The 25,979-nt window shown below is 37.3% G+C and overlaps 2 protein-coding genes across 3 annotated transcripts in view; both read left to right on the top strand.

Moving 5' to 3' along the window:
* Positions 1-15,481, top strand: part of gna12a (guanine nucleotide binding protein (G protein) alpha 12a) — a 59,322-nt gene extending 43,841 nt beyond the window's left edge. For both annotated transcript variants that reach the window (XM_069906792.1, XM_069906793.1), the window contains exons 3-4: positions 6,564-6,614; positions 8,483-15,481. In XM_069906792.1, coding sequence (XP_069762893.1) covers positions 6,564-6,614; positions 8,483-9,052 — 621 coding nt within the window. In that variant the 3' untranslated portion in view covers positions 9,053-15,481. The remainder of the gene's footprint in view (positions 1-6,563; positions 6,615-8,482) is intronic.
* A 3,010-nt stretch (positions 15,482-18,491) lies between these two features.
* The window catches only part of dhrs7b (dehydrogenase/reductase (SDR family) member 7B), a 69,780-nt gene continuing 62,292 nt past the window's right edge, over positions 18,492-25,979 (top strand). The window contains exons 1-2 of the mRNA XM_069906010.1: positions 18,492-18,545; positions 18,741-18,819. The gene's annotated coding sequence lies outside the window, so the exon portion shown is untranslated. The remainder of the gene's footprint in view (positions 18,546-18,740; positions 18,820-25,979) is intronic.

Below are 25,979 nucleotides of genomic sequence, written 5' to 3'. Positions count from 1 at the left end.
GATTCCCATAAGCAGTCTCACAACAGCCCATGGAGTCTTTCAGCTGCCGAGCCCCTCGCTGGTCTGCTGATGTGGCCTCCTCCCCAGTGGGGGGCTTCTCCTTCCTGGCAGGTAGTTATCCTGTGTCCTGGTGGGATTGCTGGTTTCATTTCTGAATCAAGTTCTGAAGGTGTCAACAATTGAAGTTCAATCTTGACATTTCAAGCCATAATGTTAAATTTTGCAAGATCCCCAAGATATGAAATTGCTGTTCTAGTTTGGTTCCTTTCATCACTATTCCAAACATTCCCACAACTATAGAGATTGAACTATAAATTGTGAACATTGAGTTTTTCCGCAGGGAAGTTCATGTGAGTTAGATATTCCAACCCCCCCCCCCCCCCCCCCCAACAGTTTAAACTTCGATTACTTCTATTGAGTGTGCATTTTTAAATTATCTGGTGCATCTTGCAGTTAAACTATGTGCAGAAAAGAAAAGAAAAATATGGTATTTGCAAAGACCCTCATTATGTCACTCCCTAGTTTAAGATTATTCTATTCATGAAATATTGTGGAATGGTCAGAATTTAGTTGATTTTTGAAAATGTGACTAGGACTTGGCAGGATATTTGTTGACTTGGCTATGAAAAAGGGCTTACAATGGTATCTGATATATTTACCTGTAATGTTCGTGCCACTACAAGGTTCAGAGTGGGGCAAGCAATTGGACATGAGAGAGATTTGGTGTGCATTTAAATCCAATTCATTATGGAAGTGTATTAGAATTGTTGGCTGCATGCAATTCTGATGGGATATCAGAGTTTTGGGGCTGCGATTATTGGTTAAGCTGCTGGTCAATATTTGTGGATTCTGTTGGGGATTGAGACTTGCTTTGTTCAAGACATGTCGCTCTTTGTGATCATGGATCAAATGAAATACCAACTTTTCACCATTCTTCCTGATCCTGTTGGCCAGTTGAAGTACAGCAAAGTCAATATGTTGGGAAGAGAATTAAGATTTGAACCTATTTCTCTCTGCTGGTCAGACTGAGTGACCAGAGCATTTCATCCCAATTATAATTACATCAAGTTGAAATACACTTGCTCATGAGCAGTAAAATCAGGAGGAACCAGATGGAAATTTTGACTAATTTTATTTTGAATTGATACGTGCAGTGGTTGGAACCAACTGCTGTGAATATAGGGGTAGACTGGCCTTTCTGACTGCATTCCTATCTGTTCCAATTGGATTGGTGAGTCTGTTTGGATAGTTTTCAGGCAAGTCCTCCTGTCCAAGTATTGGGAACAATAGTAGGAAAGGTTGACAAAGGTTTTTACTGAGGTTGGAGTGTATTTTCTGATTGTATTTATCCAGAAGAGTGAGCTTCAAATTGTGAGGTGTCATGCATTTGGTGAAGTAAGGCACTTTATTAAAGCAACCTTCTTGGTTTTATGCCAGTAGTAAACTGGAAAGCTTGGGACACTTTTACCTGTTGCATCTCATCTGTGTGAACCTTCTGATTCACACTCTCATGGACGAAATCTAAAGTGTTATGAAGCAGACAATCTCTTGAACTGGGCAAATGGTTGGGCAGGGTGGTTGGGAAAGTGCATGGTTGAATGAAAAAGGGAGTGAAACCTAGGACAAAAGAAACTGAGGGATTTCATATGGTCCTATAAAGAGAATTTCTACCCAACCTGAAAGGAAGCAGGGGAAAAATATTTTTATTAGTACTCTGATATTTTCTGGATATTTGTTTTGCCTGATCTTCTTATCACAAGATGGCTAGTTGATGATGAACAGAAGGTTTTTTTTCTTCAAGTCTTGGCTTCAAATGGCAGTCAAACTGCAATGCCTTCATTGACAGTGCCCTCTCTATTTTAAGAATGCCACTGACTTCCTGTCTCTTGAAACTGTTTCAAAATGCAAGATGAATGGTGCAGAAAATCTGCTATTTCAGTTCAGATTTTCCTTTCTCAATTTTCAGTGGAAAGGGGGTTGAAAACTTGCTGGAGTTTGACCTTTTTATTGGATTGTCAAAATGTTACTTGTATGTTCAAACTAGCTTGTGATTCCACTCCAGAGTATACATGATTAATGACCCTTGGAATTTGCTTGTTGCAAAATTACATCAGATCTCAGAGGGCCTTGATTCTTTTCTGCTGTTGGAATGCACGGATATCCCATTTAAAGCTATTCTGTAGAGAACTGATTCATTAAAGTCCTCTCGTCTAAACAATTGGATGCAAACCTTTGTCTTCCTTCCCCCCCACCCCCCCTTAGTAATTGAGAGATGTTTGCTGTTGCAATGGCCTGGCAGAAATTCCTTTGTGTACTGGTGCATGTTGCTGTGTTGGGAAATTGATGTGAATTTCTGCTGCCTTTCCACTTGAATAATTCTTCCAAACAGCAGAGGATTGTGAAGCTAATATCTGTGTAATCAAAAATAACTATCTTAGAAGTCTTTCAACACTGTGGCAGGCAGGCAGACTTGCAAATGAAGTGTGTTGTGCCGGGCATCAGGGCAACTGCCTCTGACAGAGGTAGAGGACAACCTGGAAAATTCTAAAGCACTTCACATGCAACCCAGCAGGAAAAGAGCCAATCTTGAAATGTGATGCAAAAGATAGACCATGATGTATTGTTTTGCTGGCAAAGAAATGTGCTTGGAGAAGGAAAGATTACTTTTATGGTCAACATTAAAACAAAAGGAAGCAGCAACAATGTAATGATGCACAAAAGGTGATACTGCCGTGCAACAAGTACTGTTGGCCTCGTCCTCCAACTGCAACCAGATGTTTTCCCCCAAAATAAACTATATTCACCATAAATGATCTACAAAAGAAGCGCTTCAGTCTTTTCACATCCCAAGGGTCGTTTCCAAACATTTCTGTCAATGTACATTGTTACATTTGTTCTCTGTTTGGCACCATTGTCACTCCTATGGTTCCTTGACGTAAACACCCTTCTGTTGGAGGAACTTCCTCTCAGTCTCAGTCCTTCAATACCCTATAACCGAAGGGTGGTAGAGTGTGGCCCTTTTCCACAATGCCCTTGATTTGGCTGCACCGAGCTTCAGTGCATCCCTCAGCACATACTCCTGCAACCTAGAATGTGCCATTTCAATATGATGAAAAATTCAAGTGGGTCCTCCTGTCATTACCTCTCCCCTCAACAGCCCCAGGCCCACTCTGTTACCCATGCCTTTCAATTTGGTATCTTATTTCTGGGCACAGTTCAGTTGACTTGTGTTCAGTTGGTTCAGTTGACTTGTGTTCAGTTGACTTGTGTTCAGTTGACTTGTGTTCAGTTGACTTGTGTTCAGTTGACTTGTGTTCAGTTGACTTGTGTTCAGTTGACTTGTGTTCAGTTGACTTGTGTTCAGTTGACTTGTGTTCAGTTGACTTGTGTTCAGTTGACTTGTGTTCAGTTGACTTGTGTTCAGTTGACTTGTGTTCAGTTGACTTGTGTTCAGTTGACTTGTGTTCAGTTGACTTGTGTTCAGTTGACTTGTGTTCAGTTGACTTGTGTTCAGTTGACTTGTGTTCAGTTGACTTGTGTTCAGTTGACTTGTGTTCAGTTGACTTGTGTTCAGTTGACTTGTGTTCAGTTGACTTGTGTTCAGTTGACTTGTGTTCAGTTGACTTGTGTTCAGTTGACTTGTGTTCAGTTGACTTGTGTTCAGTTGACTTGTGTTCAGTTGACTTGTGTTCAGTTGACTTGTGTTCAGTTGACTTGTGTTCAGTTGACTTGTGTTCAGTTGACTTGTGTTCAGTTGACTTGTGTTCAGTTGACTTGTGTTCAGTTGACTTGTGTTCAGTTGACTTGTGTTCAGTTGACTTGTGTTCAGTTGACTTGTGTTCAGTTGACTTGTGTTCAGTTGACTTGTGTTCAGTTGACTTGTGTTCAGTTGACTTGTGTTCAGTTGACTTGTGTTCAGTTGACTTGTGTTCAGTTGACTTGTGTTCAGTTGACTTGTGTTCAGTTGACTTGTGTTCAGTTGACTTGTGTTCAGTTGACTTGTGTTCAGTTGACTTGTGTTCAGTTGACTTGTGTTCAGTTGACTTGTGTTCAGTTGACTTGTGTTCAGTTGACTTGTGTTCAGTTGACTTGTGTTCAGTTGACTTGTGTTCAGTTGACTTGTGTTCAGTTGACTTGTGTTCAGTTGACTTGTGTTCAGTTGACTTGTGTTCAGTTGACTTGTGTTCAGTTGACTTGTGTTCAGTTGACTTGTGTTCAGTTGACTTGTGTTCAGTTGACTTGTGTTCAGTTGACTTGTGTTCAGTTGACTTGTGTTGCATCTCTTTAGTTTTCTCAACGAAGTTTGGGTTTGCATCTATTTTAAGTTCCCACGTCCTTTAGAATGTAACATATGTAAAATTCTTTAATTTTTGTCTACCGTAAGGCAGAGAGTTGCCACTTTGTCCAGCGCCCCTCAGAGAAACCTACAGCACTGGTGTTTCTAGGCAGTCTCTCCTCCAAGTTCTGACCAGTCCTGAGTCTGCTTAGCTTCCGAGATCAGACAATCTTGGGCATATTCAGGCCATTAGGTGCTGTTGAATGATTTTAAAAGTGAATTGTGTTACAGAGGGAAGTGTCTTTTGAAATGCAAATTTTGTGGAATATTTACTTCATTATTTGTTATCTGGGAGCACTGAAAATGATTGATCAGTTGAATGACAAGGCCAGTAGTCTTTTACTCTGGAAATTCTTGGATTTCATGGGAAGTGGCTGCTCAGATGGTAACCCAGGAACATTCTACAGACATTTGAGAGGACTGAAAAACCACAAATGTATCACCTCCATTCCAGAAAGAAAGCAAGAAACCATAGGCCAATTAGCATATCATTTGTGATTTGAGGGAAAATGGTGTATTCCTTATTTGAAAGGGAAACAGTAGAACATGAGGGAAATCTTCATCTTCAATAGTCAAGGGAAAATGTTTTGCGTTCTTTGAGGATGTCACAAACATAATTGATAGAGAGCCAGTTAACATTGCACAATCTTATGCACTAATCTTTGCATGGCACTTTACTGAAGCTCTTCTGTAAATCCAAGTGAACAGAGAATTGGGGTTCTTATTGGTATAGACAAGAGATGGTTAACTGAAAGAAAACAAAACCAACCCAATCATGGGCCACTTTTGATGAGCAATCAGTTTGTAGCATGGTACTACATGGTTTAATAAAAGGTTATCAACAAATCATGATCTATCTTGATGACTTGGATGAAGATTGTTTGTTACGGTTGGATTTTCTGATGTACAAAGATAAATAAGTTAGAAAACTCACAAGAATATAGAGTCTGCAAAAGGGATGGATAGATTAAGTCGCAAAAAGTTGGAAGATAATGTGGGGAAAGATGTGTGCTTATTCGTTTGGAAAGGGGGGGGAGATTCAGTGAAAATGCAAAATATTGAAGTATCAGGGATCTTGGGGCCCAAGTACATACAAATTGAGCATGAAGGTACAAATGGAGAATAAATGTAGGAAAATTTTGATGCAACTTGGCAGGGAATTAGTACTATGTACAGTTTTGGTTTCTATATGTAAGGAAAGATGTGTATTATTGAAAGTTGCACAACCTCTTCATCCCATGAATTTGAATTATAGAAAATTTATTGAACAGATTTGATCTATTTTCACTGAAGTTTAGAAAAATGAGAAATGAGCCTTTTGAAATGTATGAGATTCTAAGGAAAATGGGTTGATGATAGGATGTTCCCCTGGTGGAGATATCTTAATTTGTGAACAGCAAGTTGCTCATATTGGATAATGAGGAATGGAAATCATCGCGGATCTTTGGAATTTTGTACTCCAGATGCTGTGGGGATTCATTGAATATACGCAAGGTGGCAATTGATTGACACTTTATTAAAATTTTAAGAGAGTGAGGGAGCTTGAGAATTGTGCAGAAAGCCCCTGTGATCTGAATGATCGAGCAGGTTCAAGGGGTGACTGGTTCAGTCCTGTTCCTATTTTAAGTTTTTGTGTGAGAACCCTGACGATCACAGTGGAAGAGAGATGTTTGAGAAATTTAAGGACCAATGTAAATGAGGCAAGATTTGTGTAAAAACTTTAATCGTACCTGTCATTCTCATTTGTATTGTTTGGTGTTCAGACCTCAAATTGATCTAGTAGGCTTGTGGGCAAATCACATAAAAATCAAGAAGGATGATAATTGGATGTTGATAATTCTCACTGAGGAAAATTAGAAGGATAAATAGGTGTGTAAAACTGGAACTTAGCAATCAGTTATTGAAAAGCTGAAGTTGCGTGCAAAACAAACCTCCAGATATTGGTTTGTTTCCTTCTACTTTCAAGCAGGATATAATTTCTGAATCATGAATCCAGTTGCATGCATCAACCCCTATGTCTTTTATTTGTGGATATTTATGACCATCTGTTGCAACACAACTTTTAATTCACAAATACAAATATTTTTAAGTGCAATTAACAAACTGCATAAGTCCTGGACGAAGTTTCTCCTGCATTGAGAAATATTGCCAATGGGCCTTTCATCCCAGTTAGTTTTGGAAGTTGGAACTTTTTAACTTTTTAACTTTGACTTTATCCTGCCAACAGGGTGAATCTGTGAAATATTTTCTGGATAACCTTGAACAAATTGGACAACTGGTGAGTTTTGATCTTATTTTACTCTAACAATAGAATTTGAGATTTTCACCCTGGCTAATTTTGAAAACTGAATTCATATCTTGCATTTAAAATTATTGATTTTTGGTACATTTAGTGTCTTTCACAATTCAAACCCGATAGAGGAAAAGTGAACTATGTCTTCCAAATTGTGTTTCTATATTTGAGCCAAATTCATGGTTTCCCCCTGCCACTGACTACTTGAATGTCATGTTATATTAAGCTTTACTTTCCCACTACATTTGCAAATGCTCAAATATTTCACAGTTGTTCAAGACTTCAGACACCGTGATTGTAGTTAAAAGCACAAAAATAATGGAGGAAAAACACAATGTTGTAGTTTAAATACTTCATAGTAAACTAGTTTTGGTAAACTCTTCTGATGGAGAACCAAACACTCCAATTGCTCATGGTAAGGTCCCATTACTCGTATTTGAATCTTTACCAAGGACTCAAAATAATGTGCTCAAGGCAAATGGTGTGAATGTATTCGGAACATGGCTAAATGTATTTTTGTGGAATGGAACTGCATTTGAGGAAGATGTTTCCTGAAGATTTGGGTATTGTGAAATAGGAAGGGATTGAAGGGCCAGTGATTGAATTGGCTATGCTCATTTCAAGAATAAAAATTTGATAATAAAAATTAAAGACTTGCTGATGTTGAAATAAGCAGAAGTCCTGTACTAATGATTGTATCACATCTAAGACCTTCAGATATAGTCCCAAGTTTTCCTTTTTTGCAACTATGAATTCTCACACTTTCTGACTGCCATATCCCGGAGAAATTTGTAAATAATTATTGGATATTGATGGGTTTTTGAAATGTTTAATAATTTATCAAAGGCTGGATTAGATCATTTATTTCCAACTTGCAATGCACTATTCGCATTAGTAGTGTTAAATATTGTATTTGCCCATCTTGTACAACATATTCACTGTGTAGTTTCTAATGTCGTAGAAGCCAGCTGAGAGCAATAAACAGCAGGGCTTGGAAACAGTTTGGATTAATTTAATATTACACCAACAGTGAAGGCGAACAAACCTATTCTCACCATTCTGAAGTCAAGACTGTAGAAGCTGAAGAGGGGTGAAGGAGATGTTCCCTCCTTTATGGAAGATAAAAATGCATTTTGTTTAAATGTCATGGCTATGATCTTAACGGTAATCTGTGTTCTGCATATTTAAAACTTCAACATTTGCTCTCTTTCAAGATGACGTTGCTTTCAAATTATGCTTTGAAAAACACCAGTTTGAGATTTCTAAACTTCACATCAAGTTTGTCTGTACTAATAATATGAAATATTGTTGCATTTAAGATTAAATTTGCCACTTTTTATGTATATCTTAATTTAATATTTAAGGAATAAGCCTTTAGTTCGAGTATTTTTTTAAATTTAATTTCTGCACAAATTTAATTTGAAAGGAATAAGCCTTTTGTTCGAGTATTTTTTATATTTAATTTCTGCACAAATTTAATTTGAAATGAATACCACAACTATTTACACCATTATTTATCTTTAAAATACCCCACCAACATTGTAGCATGGAATCTATTATGGAAAAATCTGTGTACGTGCATCTTAAAGTAAACACATCTGGAAATTAGTTCCCTTTCTTACCCCTCCTCTTAAATGCAAACAACTCAGTTTTGTGTCTAGTTGGTATCCTGCCAATGCTGGAGTTTGAAATTGCTTTGGCCATGGAATTGTGACATTAACATTTTTGAACTACTGTATTGCTGAGCCTGTCTTTTTGTAATAGTGTTAGAAGGGAGAGACATATGAAAGAAAAGTTATGGTTATCTTTGTAGCCTGTTCCGTGATGTTATCTAATTGATTTCTTTGTTTCAGAGATACCTTCCCAGCAGACATGATGTTCTTCTTGCAAGAAAGGCCACAAAAGGAATTGTGGAGCACGATTTTGTCATAAAAGGCATTCCTTTCAAAATGGTGGATGTAGGTGGTCAACGCTCTCAACGTCAGAAATGGTTTCAGTGCTTTGATGGCATTACTTCCATTCTGTTCATGGTCTCCTCCAGTGAATATGACCAGGTCCTTATGGAAGACAGGCGTACAAATCGTCTAGTAGAATCAATGAACATTTTTGAGACAATTGTGAACAACAAATTATTTTCTTCTGTCTCTGTTATTTTGTTCCTCAACAAAATGGACTTGCTTGTAGGAAAGGTGAAAACGGTCAGTATTAAGAAATATTTCCCAGACTTTGTGTGGGACCCTCATAAACTGGAAGATGTACAAAAATACTTGGTGCAGTGTTTCAATAACAAGCGACGAGATCGTAGTAAGCCACTGTTTCACCATTTCACAACAGCCATTGACACAGAAAACATTCGGTTTGTGTTTCATGCTGTGAAAGACACTATTCTGCAAGAGAATTTGAAAGATGTAATGTTACAGTGAAGATCATTGGATTTTGCATTGCTACTTGGTTTTCCTGTGCCGCGAGCACTTTGAATTCAAACTGGATAGAGGTTTGGCCGTGGGTATAGAGAATGAAGTGATATTACATGAAAGTTTAATAGCATCATAGATGCTTTTTTTCCCAGTTCTTTTAAAGTTTTCAAAAGCATAGTAAAACTTCAAGACATTTATTGCACTAGACCCTCTTTTCTGATTTGTTTTGCATGGGAAAGGTGGGCAAGGAACAATCTTGATTTGTACAAAGGGTGTTTTGCATAGAAATCAATATGGACAGAAGTTTTAGATTAACTGTCTATCCAATGCTACTCCAATCTCTTATTTGGCTATGTACTACTACCAAATCAGGGATGTGGTCTCTTTTGGCAGAGTGGAGGACATGTTTTTTTTTGGGAGAAAGCTGTGGATTGCAATTATAATAGATAAAAACTACAGCTACACTACTTTGCTAGAACTTTTGAGGCTGTTACGTAATGGACTTAACAGTTAATTTAATTGGTTTTATAACCCTTTCGAAACAACTATTTGTTACGGCATGGATTTCTGCTTCATTGTGAATGTGCCTCTGTATTTGACGACTATTATTTTCATAAAGTCCCTTTAGAGGTGTATCTTGTGTTGAGCATTCATGAGTTATGAATTATTATTTAACCTTGAGTAGATAGAAATATCTGCTGTTCAAAGCTAATTGCTTTATGCCTGAAAAGTGGTCAGAATTATACTATCTTTTCGCTTGAAGTTTTTGTTTTCAACTAGATTCTTGACAAAGCAAAGATGAAGAACTGGTAGAAATAAACTGTGCTCCGTTTTAAAAGTTTTAACTTTGTTTTGTGAAAATAGCTTGGAAGAGATGTAAAGTTTTTTTTGTAAAACTAAATAACTATACTATTTGGTATAATATGACTGATTTTAACCAATGATGACCAGATGCTCTCAAGTACCATTATGGATCCAGGCAATCCAATTCACTGGTTAACTAACCTTTGAGGCAGGAAGTAGCATACATGCTGCCTTCTAAGCAGCAGAATGGGATATTGTTTCTGGTTGATTTCAATATTATCTGCCACATTCTTAAAGCAAAACGGAGGATTCAAGTGAAAATTAAATGCTTCCTATGTTTTGATCTACCTGTAGTTTTAAGCACTTTGCTTTGGTTTTTTTTTGTTAAATCTGGCACTATTATGTACAGCTGGTTAGATTGTCGACCCATTGGATTTATTTCTACTAGTTTTTCAGATCTTCTCAATTCTGGTCATTATGAACATTTTAGTCACATATCTTGGAACACTGCACTTAAATGCTATGAATTTTTCATTCAACTCTTGTAGTAAGAAACATTTTCAGCAGTGGAAATTGTAGCAAAAAATTAGATGCAACTTTGAGTTTGCTGGAATGGTTGTTGTATTTTGCATTAAATGCCACAGGTAAAACAGACATGATAAATTTAAAAGGCTATTTTACATGTGGAACAACCAGATTTTACAACCTGAGCCTGAAATTTATTTAGGGAAATTTTGTAAAAGTTCAAAGAACATTTAAAAAAATATACAATTAAGGTAAATGTGTTAAGCCACATAGTGATCACCTAACTACCCTGGCTAATCTATCAAGAAATATTTTTTAAACCACTTTCATCATTCTATTAACAATCAAGCAGGAAGTTGGTTTTGATTTTTGTGAACAAACTTGAAATTGCAAAATATGCCCGCCTGTATGGGCTCAGGCCTGAAATGTTGGCTCTATATGTTTACCTCCTCTGGATGCTGCGAGACCTGCTGAGCGCCTCCAGCATTTCTGTATTTTTACTACAGTGTCTGGAGATTTTTGTGTTTCACTGATTGGAGCAATTTTTTTTCAGCTGACAAATATTTTCTTTGTTACTTCCCTAGGTATTGACATTTTCTATTAGAACTTGTTTTCAACTTTCACATTGTTTATTTCTGATATCCCTCAAATGACACCCCTCCCTCTCCCAACCTTCCAAGACCTCTTCTTTCAAAAAATGAGATTTTCTGTAAAAAGGAGAATTTTTGGCTTAACCCTCAAAATTTGAGGCTGATCAAAAATAGAACTTGTAAACTTGATTGGTATTTAATACAATACAAAATTAGGATTGGGCAAATGCGTACTTGATTTCTTTGTTTTGGTGTGTGATAATAGGTCATCCCTCGAAGTTTTGGCCAGCCCTTTGTGGACTACAATGTTGGGTGATTCCATGCTTCCAATTTTTTTGATCGTTTTTTTTTGTGGCTATCGTCTCGTGCAACTAAACCTCTGGGGCAGTCGGTGAGATGATGCAAAATTATGTTGCACAGCCTTTGATCTTAAACAACCAAGTGCCTGGCCAGATTGGGTTTTTGCAGAGCCAGGTGTGCATTTGTATAATTTTGTATTTTTCTTTTTAGATGCAATTCTCATTGAATAATGTGGTGGGGAGGAATATTTTAAAATCCTGTTTTGGATCAGCATGACTTTTCCTGCTCTGCTTTATCTTATTCCAGTTTTTCAGTTACATTATTTGTTAATTCAACTAATTTTGAAATATAGGCTAATCTGAAGGCCGATTTGATGGAAGAAAATATTTCCACTGAAGTTTCATTTGGTAGTCGTATCACTGTACTGGTTGGTCACGACTTGTTTTCAAACTGTCAAGAGAAGGAAGTTTAGGTCTTAAATTCCATGCATCTTGTGTTTAAGTTTTTGAATTGATAATTGGTTACTATTCTACATAGAATATCTTTTTGTTACAGAGCAGCTTTTTCATTTGACTTTGATGGTAATCTGACAATTTCATTAATTGTACAATTGTATGTACAGACTGTTTTGCAGAATATTTTCAGTACAGTTTTTATTTTTAAGAGGGTGGATCTTAATTTTAGTGATAAGACATTCAATTGGTTTTGTTTCGAATTTAATTTGTTATCAACCGACAACCTTTTTCATAACACATTAGTAGTCCAAAAATCCAGATATCAGAAATCTGGACCACCCAAAAATCTGGACTTCTCAAACTCTCACTTTTTTTATATTTAGCGGGCTTTTGTGTGCATGTCTGTGTGTGCACCAGAGATGCACTGCATCAACAAGTCATCACGCTGGTTGACTTTATTTTTCTTTAAAACTGCTCATTATAATAATTGAAGCATGCTGTATTTTGCTAATTAATAAACTATTAAAATTTACCCTTTCATCTCTGTATTCCTCCTTAAATTTTAAAAGTACTACCCGAGAATCCGGTAGATCTGGGCCAACCCAATCCCTGAGCAGTCTGGATTTTCAGACTGTATCTTGTACTGCACCTTCATCGTTGCATTTTCTGTCATGTCCCATGAGCCTGATTTCAGGTCAGTGTTTCCAATTGAATTGTCTTGTTAAACCAACTTTTTAAACATGAAATTACCAGTTTAGTTGATGGATTTTTTAACTGCAGTTCATGATTTCATTTGAATTATAGTAGAAATGTCAAATTGTTCAGATTTTTTTCAGCAATAAGTTTCTCAATCAGCTGTCAGTGTGTTAACGAAGAAATACTTTGTATCCCAAGATTTATGAAACCATAATTGAAATATCATTTGACAATTGTTATTGGTGTTCAAGAGAACATAGAGAAATATGATGACTGACACCTGGAAATTGGAACTATGATGTTGGTTTGTTTCACCACCAGGTGAGAAGAGATTGAAATTTCAAGTTTTTGATGCTTAAAAGCACACGCAATGGTGATTTAAATTCAAGTGTTGAAATTAAATTGTACAGATCTGGCTTGAATTCTAATAATTCCACTGTCAACTTTTCTTTGCATGAATTATTCCAGCATAGGGTGCACTTTTCACAGTTTGTGAAAATTAAATTTTGCTGAGCAATTTAGTAATCTGGTGTTCTTTGTATTAAGGAATTTATCATTTTTAGATAAACAGGACTTAATTGCTTCTCTTTGATTGGGGTGGGGGAAGCTGAGATAATTTGCATACAACTTCCCATCTAACGTCTCATTGGCAGAACTTTAATAGAATACATTAGTCAGGATTTTATGCTCCTATTTATAAAATTTGAGATCAATAAGTAATGCTGAAGGCTCTATCACTGAACAGAACCATCTTCCCCCCCCCACCCCCGCACCAATTAACCTCTAATTCCTGTACTTTTTTTTTGAAGGGTGGGAGGAAACTGAGACAACTAGAGCAAATCCACACAGACATGGGAAACATTCAAATTCCTTACAGACAGCACCAGATTTGAACCTGGGTCACTTGCACTGTGCTAAACGCTATGGTAACCGTGCCACCCCAAAGTGATGAACCTGTGTACATGCAAACAAGTTAAAATGCTATAATGGAGTACAGCAGTAGTGTTTTGGAATGGAGATCAGAGAAAAAGTTGGTTGGGAGGGGGGGATTGCAACTTCCAATAGTGTCGCCCTTGGAAGCTTGAGTGAATTATGTAGAGTTCCGGGTATTGCTGACGGTCACTTATTCAGGTCAATGTTTGTACAGTACTTGGGAAAATTAAACTGTTAGCCTGCTGCACTATTATCCCTTTTTTAAATACAGAATTGTAAAATGAGCTAGGTATTACAGTTGAAAGTGTGAAACAAAAATCCAGCCTAAATTGACACCTATTGGCAAAAATGAGTACCAGAATAAATGTCTTGTATTCATAGATCAAGAAAATGTGGCAGTATTATAGTTCTTCTCTGCAGTACCGAAAAAGCTATTTACACATTCTGCTAACGTTGTAGTGTAATTGATGCTGAGGCTGGTGTCTTTTTGCAGGGTGCTCAGGGCCAAATCCTGTACAAAGGAAGCATTGTGGTGTTGTGTAAGATTTCTTTTCCTAGTTTTAGAATGAGACTGATCTCTTGATATGGCATTGCCTTGACTTTTACGTTTGTACCCATGTGCAAGTTTTTGGAAAGACTATTCTCACATGTATCGGGGAAATTTTCTCATTAATTTGACATCATTATCATTTCCTCCATCTCCTAGAAGTACCTTTAAGCTGTTGCAAGAATGCGAAACGGGGCACTGCTTTGCATTCGGTCTGATCCTTGAAACAACATAGCGATGAATTAAAAAGTTTCATCTGCCTCCTGATGAGGATGATTTTAAAAAAAACACTTTTTAAAATTCCTCATGCGTTTAAAATTTATTGCACCCACTGGAAGAGGCATATGGTCTCTGAAAGATGGCATCTTTGATGCAGCACTCTGAATAGTACACTGAAATGTCAGTTTGGATTATATGTTGTATGGTTTGAAACAAAAATTTGCTGAGTGTGTGACACGAAGTGAGTCAAGGCAAATTTTTATGTATTTTTATTTAACTGATGGAGGCAATTTGATGCTGAGGAAAGCAAAGGAATCTTGCACTGATAAATAACGATTCCTTGTACACTGAAACTGTATCAACTTTTTGGGTATTGACCAAGCATGGAATGTTTAATTTGTAATTCTACGATCAAAATTCCATTTATAAGTTCACTTTAATGGTGGCCCTTGACTTAGTAAAGTCGTTGACCTTGAAAGGCCAACAGCACTTGCTCATTAAAGATTGCCTCCCTTTGAGAATTTTTCCATGACAATGTCTGGAAAAAATATGATGCTACTGTTGAATGTAAAAGCTGTTGAAAATATCCACATGAACCATTTATTTGGAAGGGAAACTTTAAAACCAAGTTATCTCCTGGCATGCACCATATTTGGTATTGATTTTGTATTTAAAATGAAGTCTGATTTCCAGATTCCTTCAGTGACTGCATTATATTCTTGATCCTGTTTCAATGGTGATGGGATTAACGATTCTTGCCTGATGTACTTTATAACAACCTTTAATTCATGTTTTATTTTGAAGAAAAGTAAATGCAGAAAATCCTTTTGAGCATCTCTTGGTGACTGTTACTAGCCCTACTAAACTTTATTGAGTTTATAGATTTGTAAAAAAGTGATGATAAACATTCATTGCGTTTAATTGTACAAACTGTATTTTAGCTCAAATTGCTTTCTATTGTTTCTGTGTATATATGATTTTATAAATATTAAAATGTAATGTGAATTAGTTGCTTGTATTTAATGTCTTGTATTCCTATAATTATGCACTTCCAGGTGCTGAGTTGTGGGATATATTTTGCCCATGCGGGGAAATTCAGTTTCTGTAACAAGCCTTCAACAAATCTTTTGGTTTTGCCTTCCCACCACCCCTCCCTCTAAATCACGTCCACATTTTAAATTTGACCTGTTGATTGGTATGTAGAAATTGAACATTCTTTGTAACTGTCTAGATGTAATGATGCAATGAAAGTAGAATGTACCTGGAAAGCAGTGTGTACTCTGTATTCTAACATGTTCTGAAGTGTGTAAACTCTTGTATAATTAAAAAAAAATAAATGTGCATCCACTGCAGTTTTAAAATTTAAGTTTTGCTGATAATATGACCATTAGTAGGCTGATGTCAAGGGTTTGATCACATAGAATCCAGGGTGAGATGGACAATTGATACAAAATTGGCTTGATGGCAAGAGATGGTGGTAATGGGGCTGTGACAAGTTGTGCCCTTCAAGGATTGGTGCTGGCTCCACTGTTTGTCATCCAAGTCATGAATATAGATTAAAAATGTAGTCAGCATGGGTTAGTAAGTTTGGAGATGACCTCAGATTAGTGGCATAATGGACAATGAAAATTCTGTTGGACTGCATCAGAATTGAACTGGGGAAAATGGGTCCAGGAATGGCAGAGGATTTTAACTGACAAATGATGTTGAGCTTTGGTAGGTTAAACCAGGTCAATACTTGTACAGTGAATGGTAGGGTTCTGAATAGTGTGGCAGAATGGGAGTCTTGGGCATACAGATATATAGTTCCATTTGGCACATTTGACGTCAGTTGAGCACATGTAACAAAATTGCATACAAAACTAGAAAATTTTGTATAAAAATCCATACATGCTGTTTTTAATCATTTTCACTCCCTCCCACACAGAAAAACCCCAAAGAAGAAATGAAAAAAAAAGCAAAAGAAAGTAAAAGAAGAGACTAATTTTTAGCAATACTGGATATTACCTAATTAATAAAGTGACCTACTTATTCTAATACTTACAACTACAATTATATCTTTTAAATAGAAAATATATAGTAAAACAAAACACTACTGTGTAATATATAACACTTGATTCAAAATTTAAATATATGTTTTTAAAACAACCCCACAAATAACATATAATAAAGTAAAATAAAATGAAATGATGAGGCCGGGGAGTTACAAAGTTCGTACCCAATTCTCACAATTAACATATTTTAAGTTACTTATAAAGTTATAAAACCCATTATTTGCAAATATGAAAACAAAATTTTCAAAAATTACCATACATTTTAAAAAATTATATGTAATATTTTTCCAAAGGTATACAACTTTGCATTTCACCATCCCATCTATCTAATACCAAATCTGCCTAATTTCCGGGTCTGTCATGTTAAAAGACCTGGATCCCAGCCCGAAGGAAAGATATTGTGAAGCTTGAAAGAGTACAGAAAAGATTATTACTGGCACTGACTGACCGGTCAGCTTGAATCCTAAAGAGAAGCTGGATAGGCTTGGACTTTTCTAGCTGGAATGTAGGAAGAAACTTCAAAGAAATTTATGAAATTTAAGGGACATAGATTTAAAAAAAAGATGCAAGAGCCATCTTCCACGAGTGATGTGCATGTGGAATGAGCTGCCAGAGGAAATGGTAGAGCTGGGGACACTTGCACTGCTTGAAAGACATTTACATGGGTACATGAATGGGAAAGATTTTGAGTGACATAAGGCAAAAGTATTGAGTTTCAACAGATTGGAGAAGTTGGGCTTATTGGCCTGGTGTCCGTGGTATAGAGCTCCAAGTAAACTATACCTGGGAAAAGATGTAAAATAGTTTGGAGAAAGCAAATATTTCTCTCCAAATGAGTTCTCTTTATTTAAAAAAAAATAAGAGGAGAGAGATGGGTTAGGTTTTCCTGCTTGCCTCTGTTCTTGAAATTGGGGGGGGCATAGGTTTGGAAATGCTAAGAGGTCAGAGGGGATCAGGAAAAGAATTTCCTCTCATAGATGGTGATTAGAATTTGGAATACATTGCTTGAGTAGGTGGAAAGGCAAGTATTTCACAATATTTAAGTGCTATCTAGGTAAGCATTTAAATAACAAGCATAAAAGATTAATGTGGCAAATGAGGCTTGCATATTGGCAAACAAGCAAATTTTGTGTGTTATGTGACAATAAAGGAACCCGAAGGGCCCATATCTCTGCTGTCTGGCTGACTTTTATTACAGGATGACCATGAGTGAGAAATGTCACAACAAAAAATGATCAAACCATAAGCAAATTTAGTCCTCGTGATACAAGTTGGAATATGAAATTTTGGATGAAAAATCAAAATTTCAGCCAAATACACAATACCTGATAAGTTTTGTCTGTGCTCATCAACTTAAGATGTTATTAACATCCACATCTCTGGCTTCTGTTAGGCCACTCCTATCTCCCTCTCTTTTCCCATTCCTTTCTCCTTTAGCTCTCCACTCCCTTCTCATCACTTCTCAGCATTTTTTCTCATGCCTGCCTTCTCACCTCTGATCTCTTGCCTGTGCTCCTCCCCGCCCCTCCCCACCATTTTATTCAGACACCTGCCTGTATTTTGCTCATACCTTGATGAAAGGCTTGTCCCGAAATGTTGGTTAATATATTTATCTTTGCTCCATAAAGAACACTGTGACTTGTTGAGTTTCTCCACTAATTTTCTGTAAATTTGGGATGTTACTTTTGTATCCATGTGTTAATCACATTTGAACCAACTGGCATGGTCTTTAACTATTAAATCCTGCAAGATATTAACAGTTTCACCAGCGACTTGGGGGAATCTTTCCATTCACAGGAGGAAAATTACACCAATGGGATTAGGTGGGGAGTATGATATTTGGACATCTGTGGGCAAGCTTTTCATATGTTTGAAGCTGAAATGGAGGATAGATGGTCTGCAAGGGGTTCTTGGTGGGTATAACATGCATCTTGGATTCCATAAATCCAGTTGATGGCCAAAAATAGTTATTTTAAAAGATTAGTAACAAAGGGAAATGTAATTTTAGTTTTAGCTTCGTGAATAATGATTTGCAGATCATTAATTGGACTAGAAACATAATTAACTAGATTAAATTTTGTAAGATTAGCAAATTTTTTGCAGTTTAAAAAAAAAAAAGAATTTTGTAAGTTACTTCTATTTGAAAAAATACGGTTCTTAACAGAATGTGGGGTCATTTCCATGCCAGGTCACAAGACTCATCATATGATCTTACTAATGACTTTATCTCCCATAGCTAAGCCTTGGGGCTGATGGACCTTGAGCTGAACTCTGACATTCGGAAATCACAAATGCAAATCCAAACCACAGAGACGCAACTCAGATACTCTGGGAGGGGAATAAAGTTAAGATTTGGACAGGGAAAAAAATCTTGTGGTTTGTAGTTCATATAGTTTTTTTTTTAAATAATTCACTCATCGAGTATTTGTGATTTAAAAAAAAAATTAAAATAAAATTGAGTCTTAACGTGCCCAGTGGGCCATATCCTCTGTAACCTCTGCTTAACACAAAGTTTTAATAATTTTGAAGTTAAATAATCTGGCAGGAAAATGCTGACTGGTTTCTTTGCAGGATGTTGGAGTCAAAGTGGAATATGTCAGAAGAACCTGGCAGCAAGTGAGCCTTCAATATGAATTAACAAGAGTTATTGGTGAGCAAATCCCTGTACATTTTCTCTATAGTTATTTTAATATGGAGGGTAAAGGGTGCCTCAATTCTCAGAAGCTAAATGAAATACTGACCTCTCTTCACTGTGCTTTAAAAGGATTTGAAATTCGTACAGCAAAGCTTTTTCAAGTTGCTGAAATGGGAGGTTTCCTAGTGAAATTCAGTATGTCCTCAAGCACTTGTTTATTCCACTGCCAGTTTCAGAAATAATGCCAATTCAACATCATTCAGGTTGTTCCTTTTGTCTGTCCTTGCGGGCAATCTAGTGATAGTAAAATTATGAGTGGTTAAAATTGAGTGCTCCATGTTCTATCGGTTTATCAGTGTTCCATCTATGTGGTTGAAGGATTTTGGCGAGATCAGCTGTGCTGAAACGAAATAACAAAGGATTACAAGGAATCTGATAATGTGCTATTTAGACAAAATACTTTTTGCACCGTTCAATGAATTGATCTTTTGAGGTTGAAAATGAGCTCTGTTTAAGATGTTGAATGAAATCCTAAAGGTCCCTGTCACAACCTCTTCTCATTTGCTACCTTCAGGAAGAAAGAGAAGAAGCATCACTACAGCATCACAAAAAGAATATTTGTTACTAAATATTTGTCTATTTTTATAATCTTTTTACCATACTGGGTGATTTTATGGTTTAGATGGCTTTTACAAAAATACCTGTGATTGCAGCAATGAGGATTTTGGCGCACATGTTCATTGATTTGAGTGAATGAGAATAATCTCATTATTATCATTATGGGCTTTTCCTGTGTATCAATTTGATTCTCAAGCGATCCAGGACAATACACTTCACTCTCCAGCCAAAAAGAGGATCCTTTTTGCTAATAATTTAAAAAAAAAACTGGAAATCTAGGGGGAAAGAGAATGCGAGGGGCAGTATTTGAGGAGAGGCTATCTAAAAATCTTAAAGGAGCGTGGGGTGAGCTGCCATCTGAAGTGGTGAATGCGGTTTCAATTTTTAACATTTAAGAAGAATTTGGGCGGGTACATGGATGGGAGAGTTATGGAGAGCTATAGACAGGGTGCAAGTTTGGAGGACTAGGCACAAATAAAAATGGTTTGGCACAGACAAGAAGGGCAGAAGGGGCCTATATGCTGCAATTGGTTCTACTCTTTAAAAGGGTTAATTTCTCTGTCAAGTGCCAAGATTTGGAGTTGTGGAGATGGGAAGATGAGGTGTTGATTCATGCAGAGCTTTGTTGGAGGTCAATGATGGAGGTCAGAGAGGGTGTGTGATGGAGAAATGAGCTGGGAGGCAACTCAAACTTGGAGCACCCTTGTGGACAGTTGTGCAAAGCAATCAGCCCTCTGGATTTGGCAACATTGTTCATAATCAAATGCAATGCACTAAATTGGAATAAATGCAAATGAATTGCTTCATTTGCAAAGACTGAGGTCCATGAGTAAGGAAAGGGAAAGACGTAGGTGTTGAATTTCTCACAGTTGGAAAGGTGAACCAAGGAGCCACACAAGGGAGTATTGAACCTGACTAAGAAAATGGTGCAGATTGCTGATTAATTCTAATTTATTGTATCATTTAAAATGACCAAGTCTGGTATATTAAAAATATTAAAGAAATGGATTATATTTAGCCTGATTAACAAATCAAAAAATGTTTCTGGGAATTGTATCTGAAATTATGCAAGATCTGGGCCTGGTTGTGGCCTCGACTAAAGAGACCACTGTAGAAATTTGCGATGTAAGAGACTATTCATGCTATCCAAAATATGAGCTATTTATTTTGCACCGTTTTTCTGGCTTCTGGTATATAGCTGTGTAGGTTATGGCTCTTAAATGCACATCTAGCTCCCTTTTTAGGTGAGATGAGGGAATTGGAAGCATAATATCAGCCCCACTGTAGTTTGAAGTTCCATATACCTTGACTTGTTGCATGAAAGCATTTTCCCTCGAGGCCCCATTTAATTTAAATGCTTGAATTCTCTGCCAAGGGAAATCAATCCTCCTGATTAAAAACACACAGTAAATGCTGGAGAAACTCAGCCAGTCTCGCAGCATCCATGGAAGGAAACGACTTATTACGGGCCTGAGATCGTCAAGATAACAGCCAAAAGCAGGCAGGCGTCTGAATGAGGTTGGGAGAGAAAGGGAGAAGAATGGAAGGGGAGAAGTCCAGACCAACAAACAAAAGGTTTTATTTGGATATAAAAGCAAAGGTGAGAATTGATTTTGGCTCTGTGAAAGGAGATAGGGAAAAGGGAAAAACAAGAGACTGATCGAGAGGAAAAGAGACAGGGATGAAAATGGGGGTTTAAATAGAAACTGGAAAAGTTGATGTGAATGCCAGCCAGTTGGAGGGTGCCCTGTTGGAAGATGAGGTGTTTTTCCTCCAATTTGCAGATAGTCTCAGTCTGGCAATGCATGAGAACATGGATAGACATGCCAGCAAGGAATTGGAATGGGTACTCAATGATGTGATCTCCCAGTCTGCGTCTTGTCTCCTCGATGTAGAGGAGACCACAACAGGAGCACCGACTGCAGATGGCCCGGCAGATTAACAAGTGAAATGTTGCTTCACTTGGAAGGAATGTTTGGGGCCCATCTTTGTTCCCCTGTCACATTTCCTCGCTCTCACTTTTTCTCGTTTTTGCACTCACGCTCTTGCTCTCCTTTCACAGAGCCAAAATAATTCTCACTTTTTCTCTTATCAAATCAATGAACACCTTTTGATTGTTGGTCTGGACTCCTCCCCCTCCCATTCTCCCTATCTTTATTCAGGTGCCTGCTTTTTGCTTATAACCTGAAGAAGGGCTCAGGTTACCTCCTATAGATGCTGCAAGACTGGTTGAGTTCCTCCAGCATTTGATGACTGCTGTGTGTTTTTACTGCTGTCACAAAGTCTGCACATTTCTGTGTTTCAATCCTCCTGATCACCCTGTCTAGTCTCCCAAATCTTGTAAACCTGAATTGAATCTCCTTGGTCAGAGAAAACAACTCCAGCCTGGTCAAACAGGCATCAGCTTTCAGTTTTAAGCCCTACCAACATCCTCATAAATTTACTCTGTTCTTCGTTCTTTCCCATCTTTCCTGAACAATAAACAGGACTCTAGCCATCTTCACATTTTCCAGTATGCTTTAATGCCTCATAGCTACAAAAGACACGCAATCAACTTCATCCATTGTGTACATGCTCCCAAGATTCTTTTTCAGGGTATCACACCAATGATCATGTATTCCCACAGATTTTGTTCAGTACAAATATATTGCATCTCACTTGTATGAACTAAATATTTAGCACTTTTGTGCCCATCTAAACAGTCTTATCAAGTTTTGACTCCAGGAAAGTATCTCTTTTCAAGGTAGTTGTTCAATTTGAGAGTATACCAAACTGTACACAGTTAACTGCAATAGGAAAATATTGATTCTCAGGCTGGAGTGAGACTTGTGTGGGTACCCATTAAGAGAAACATTTAATTTTTCCTTCTGGCTCCCTTCCAAGACGGCCACTGAACACAAATAATGTATTTATTCCAAAGCAACAAATACCAGTGTCATAATCTTGCACCATCAAAGATGCCCTGATGTTGCCTTAAACTTTTTCGCATGGGGAACCAATAGCAATGATAGATTGTGCTATTTTCTCCAAGGTGCTGAGATGGGATGATAATTTCAGACTCGTCCATCACATAAACTGGCCTTCAAAAAATCTTTATGAAGCTGGATAGGTGTTTATGATGTCTAATGTTAGTTATTGTGACATTAATTTTTTTGGCTTTTGCAAAGAGTTAATTTTTGAGTTGATTCATCTAATAACCAATCCTTTATTTCTATGCAAGTCACCCCAGTGCCACGATTCAAGATTCTTTTACTGGCATGTAATAAAACTGAAAACTTATTTATTTAGACATACAGTACATTAACAGGCCATTTTGGCCCATGAGTCTGTGTCGCCCAATTTTATCCCCAATCAACCAACCTCCGGTACTTGTTTTTTTCAATGGTGGGTTATTACAAGAAATTTCCTTTAGTCTCCCATTAGGAAGACAAAGATTCGCCATCAGCAGAAATCGTCTGGCACCCCTTAACAGTCAGAGAAGGAGAAGCAAAAGAGAGTCTCTCCAACTGCACCCCCCCATCAGAGTCACTAAGTGTCTGGATTTGCCACCAGCACACCTACAACCTCCGGAGCCCCACAGACCAATGTCCAGTTGTCAAGTTGCTGTTCAAAAATCCAAAGTTAGAGCTGGATGATTAAAATGCCAGAATTCAAACACTGCACCCTTTTGTTATCTCCATCTTTGAAGCCTGAAATTGAAAAATGAACGTGTATCAATTTGTTCAAAATGTACTATGCCATTTATCAAGTGCAGTAATGGTCAAATAGTTTATTTTATCTCTCCACTCCGTAATGTATTTTGCAATGTGCTAATGAATGAAAGGCATGATGTCAAACTCCATGTATTAAATATTTAACAACATTGTTAATTATGAGAACATTGAAGAGTCTCAGGAATACACAGAGCTATGAATAATTGAGGGTCAGTGGATTTTTGTACTCTTGGGTATGATTGTGCTTTACAGCTCGATAACAGTGTCTACATTTCAAACCAGTCAACCACCAGGAGCCATTTAATATTTTTCTTTGCTCTGAGAGACTGAAAGGACAGCTCAGTTCCCTAGTGGAAACTTAGGTTTTGTTTGTTCGTTGCTCAGCCAAAACACAGTGGTACAGAGCTAAAACATACAAACTTAATAAACTTGATTTTTTTTTTAGCAGCTGGCATTATTTTGCAATAGCAAATAGTGAAACTTGCACTTCAAAAAGAAATCTGTGTCCACTGGTAACATGAAATAAAAACAAGGTTCTGGAAACCTTTCTATGAATCAGACTATGTCTGTGTCTGAAGAAGCAGTGAATGTTCCAAGTCATGGAACTTTGAGTGGAAAAACTTTTGATTTTAAACACCAAGAAATCAACAGCAGATTCCATTTATGGTGCCTTCATCTTGCCAAGGCATTTCAGAGGAGCATTATCAGTTCAACGATGCCCTGCTACATAAAAAAAGGTTAGGCTCAGATGCTAAATACTTGTCCAAGGAGGCAATCTTTAGGGTGCATCTTAGTGGAAAGAGAGATTAAGATTTAGGGAAGGAATTCAAGTTTAAGTCTTTAGCAATTAAAGGCATGTCCATCTTCGAATGATACTATCTGACCATCTCAGCCTGAAATTAGAAAAACGCATAGTGATGGTTTATAAATATGGAATGCAAAGACAGGGATTAAGATAATGGAACATTTGAAAATCAGGATGAGAACTTTAAATTGTTTGAGAGATCTCGTGGAGGTCAGCAAGTTCGAGTGGAACTTGCAAATTAAGACAGTGTTGGAATTGATTTCAAGTTTACAACTGTTAAAACAATGGAGCTTTGGAATAGTTAACTCGAGAGATAAAGATGTGGGTGATTGCCTGAGGTATATTCAAGAACAAAGAGATGACGGTGCAAGGCACAAGGAGTGATAATTGAACAAATTATTTTTTTAAATCCCTTGTAGTTGCAAAGGAGCATTAACTAGTTACAGAATGTTGGAGTAGTTGAGCAGTGGACAAAATCCAGTTTTTTGACTCATTGTTGAGGTCAGGGATCATGATGCAATTGAAGGGAGTGGACTGGGGATTGATGCAAACTCAGAGGAGGGGTGGTGGATGTGGTGGGAGTACAAAGAGATAAGGCCAGTGGGGTTTGAAATCAATCTCCCACTCTGTCCTCATTACATATTGGTGTTATGGTAAATAGAAGGAAAATGAATAGAACTGAATCCCAAAAATTCAAATCTTAGTGTCAAGCTGATGTGACCGTAAAAATCAAAGGTTGTGCTGTTTTGTTCACCCATAGAACAGATGAATTTCCATATCTTCAAAAGCTGTAGTAATTTAATGCATGAAGATTAGAATTATTAAGATGTAATAAGGTGTTGCATCATTTCAAGCCAGCTTTTACTTGAGCAGCAGTACACAATGATACAAAGATGAGGAATGATTTCCAAACCATTGAGATTGCTTGGATTAAAAACATTGCAAGACTGAGAGCTGAAACAAGTTGGTGAACATGTTGGAACAAGTTGGAAGTTATTTTATTTCATGAAGCCTCATGCATGCACAATTAACAGCATAAAGATACACCATCCTTCCCAAAGGATTAATGCTCGGGGTTATGTTTTAAGTTCCTTTATCCTCAGTAACAAAAAAAAAATTTGCTGAAGGATATGTTGTGTAATTAAAAATACCAAATCTCCAGCCACCTAGAAGAACAAAGGCCGATGTTTTCTCCTTTTGGCTAGGTTTGGAATCTATCATTTCACCATGGTCTCATCTTCATTTGCTCAAGTTGTATATCTTGGCAGAAAAATAGGTGGGGGGCAGTGAGGGTATTTGGCTTGGTCCACGCTCATCTTATTTGGTCAAGAGGTAGTCTAAAGCCAAGGGAAAGCAAAAAATGAGCTTGACTATTTTGCCATGAAATCATATAATATATCCTCTTGGGACATGTCCAAACTGCGTTGGCAACATGAAAAACAAACAGTCTCAGAATTTCTAAAATTGGGGAGGGAGACCAGCACAGTTTCTCTTGACAGATGTCATGATGATCCTTTCTGGAAAGTGTGAGCGTAGAAATGGAATAATAATGGGTTTGCATAATGTTCAGGAAACTAATAAATAAGAAAGCATAACAGCATTTTTGACTTCGATCAAGATCTGAAGATCAATTATTTCTATATTTAATGATGCCAGTGTAGTTAGAACACTTTAAATATGAGGAAAATGTGGGGGTGAGTGCACATGCATATGTGCAAATATTTGGCGGGGGGCAGTGATGGTGGTTGTAGTGAGGTTTGTAAAATGATAGTTGAAGTTTTGTTTTCAAATCCCTTTAACCAAATTGAAGATCACAGCAGTATACAAAGCAACCTCGAGAACTGCGCACCAGATGATGCTTCTTGCTTTAATCTCTTTCTGTTTTTCCAGTTTTTGTTTCCCTCTCAAAGGACTTAAACTCATAATCACAGGGAGCAGCACATTTTTTTTAAAAGTGCTGATGGAAATGACAGTTCACTTGAACACAAAAATGAGAACATTTTCTCTTTTGGGTGGGGTCCCAGTTTAAATGGGAGTGC

This window comes from Narcine bancroftii, chromosome 12, assembly GCF_036971445.1.
Source record: "Narcine bancroftii isolate sNarBan1 chromosome 12, sNarBan1.hap1, whole genome shotgun sequence".
NCBI classification, from domain to species: Eukaryota; Metazoa; Chordata; class Chondrichthyes; order Torpediniformes; family Narcinidae; genus Narcine; species Narcine bancroftii.
The sequence above is the reverse complement of the archived record's forward strand: the minus strand, read 5'-3'. Positions and strand labels throughout refer to the sequence as shown.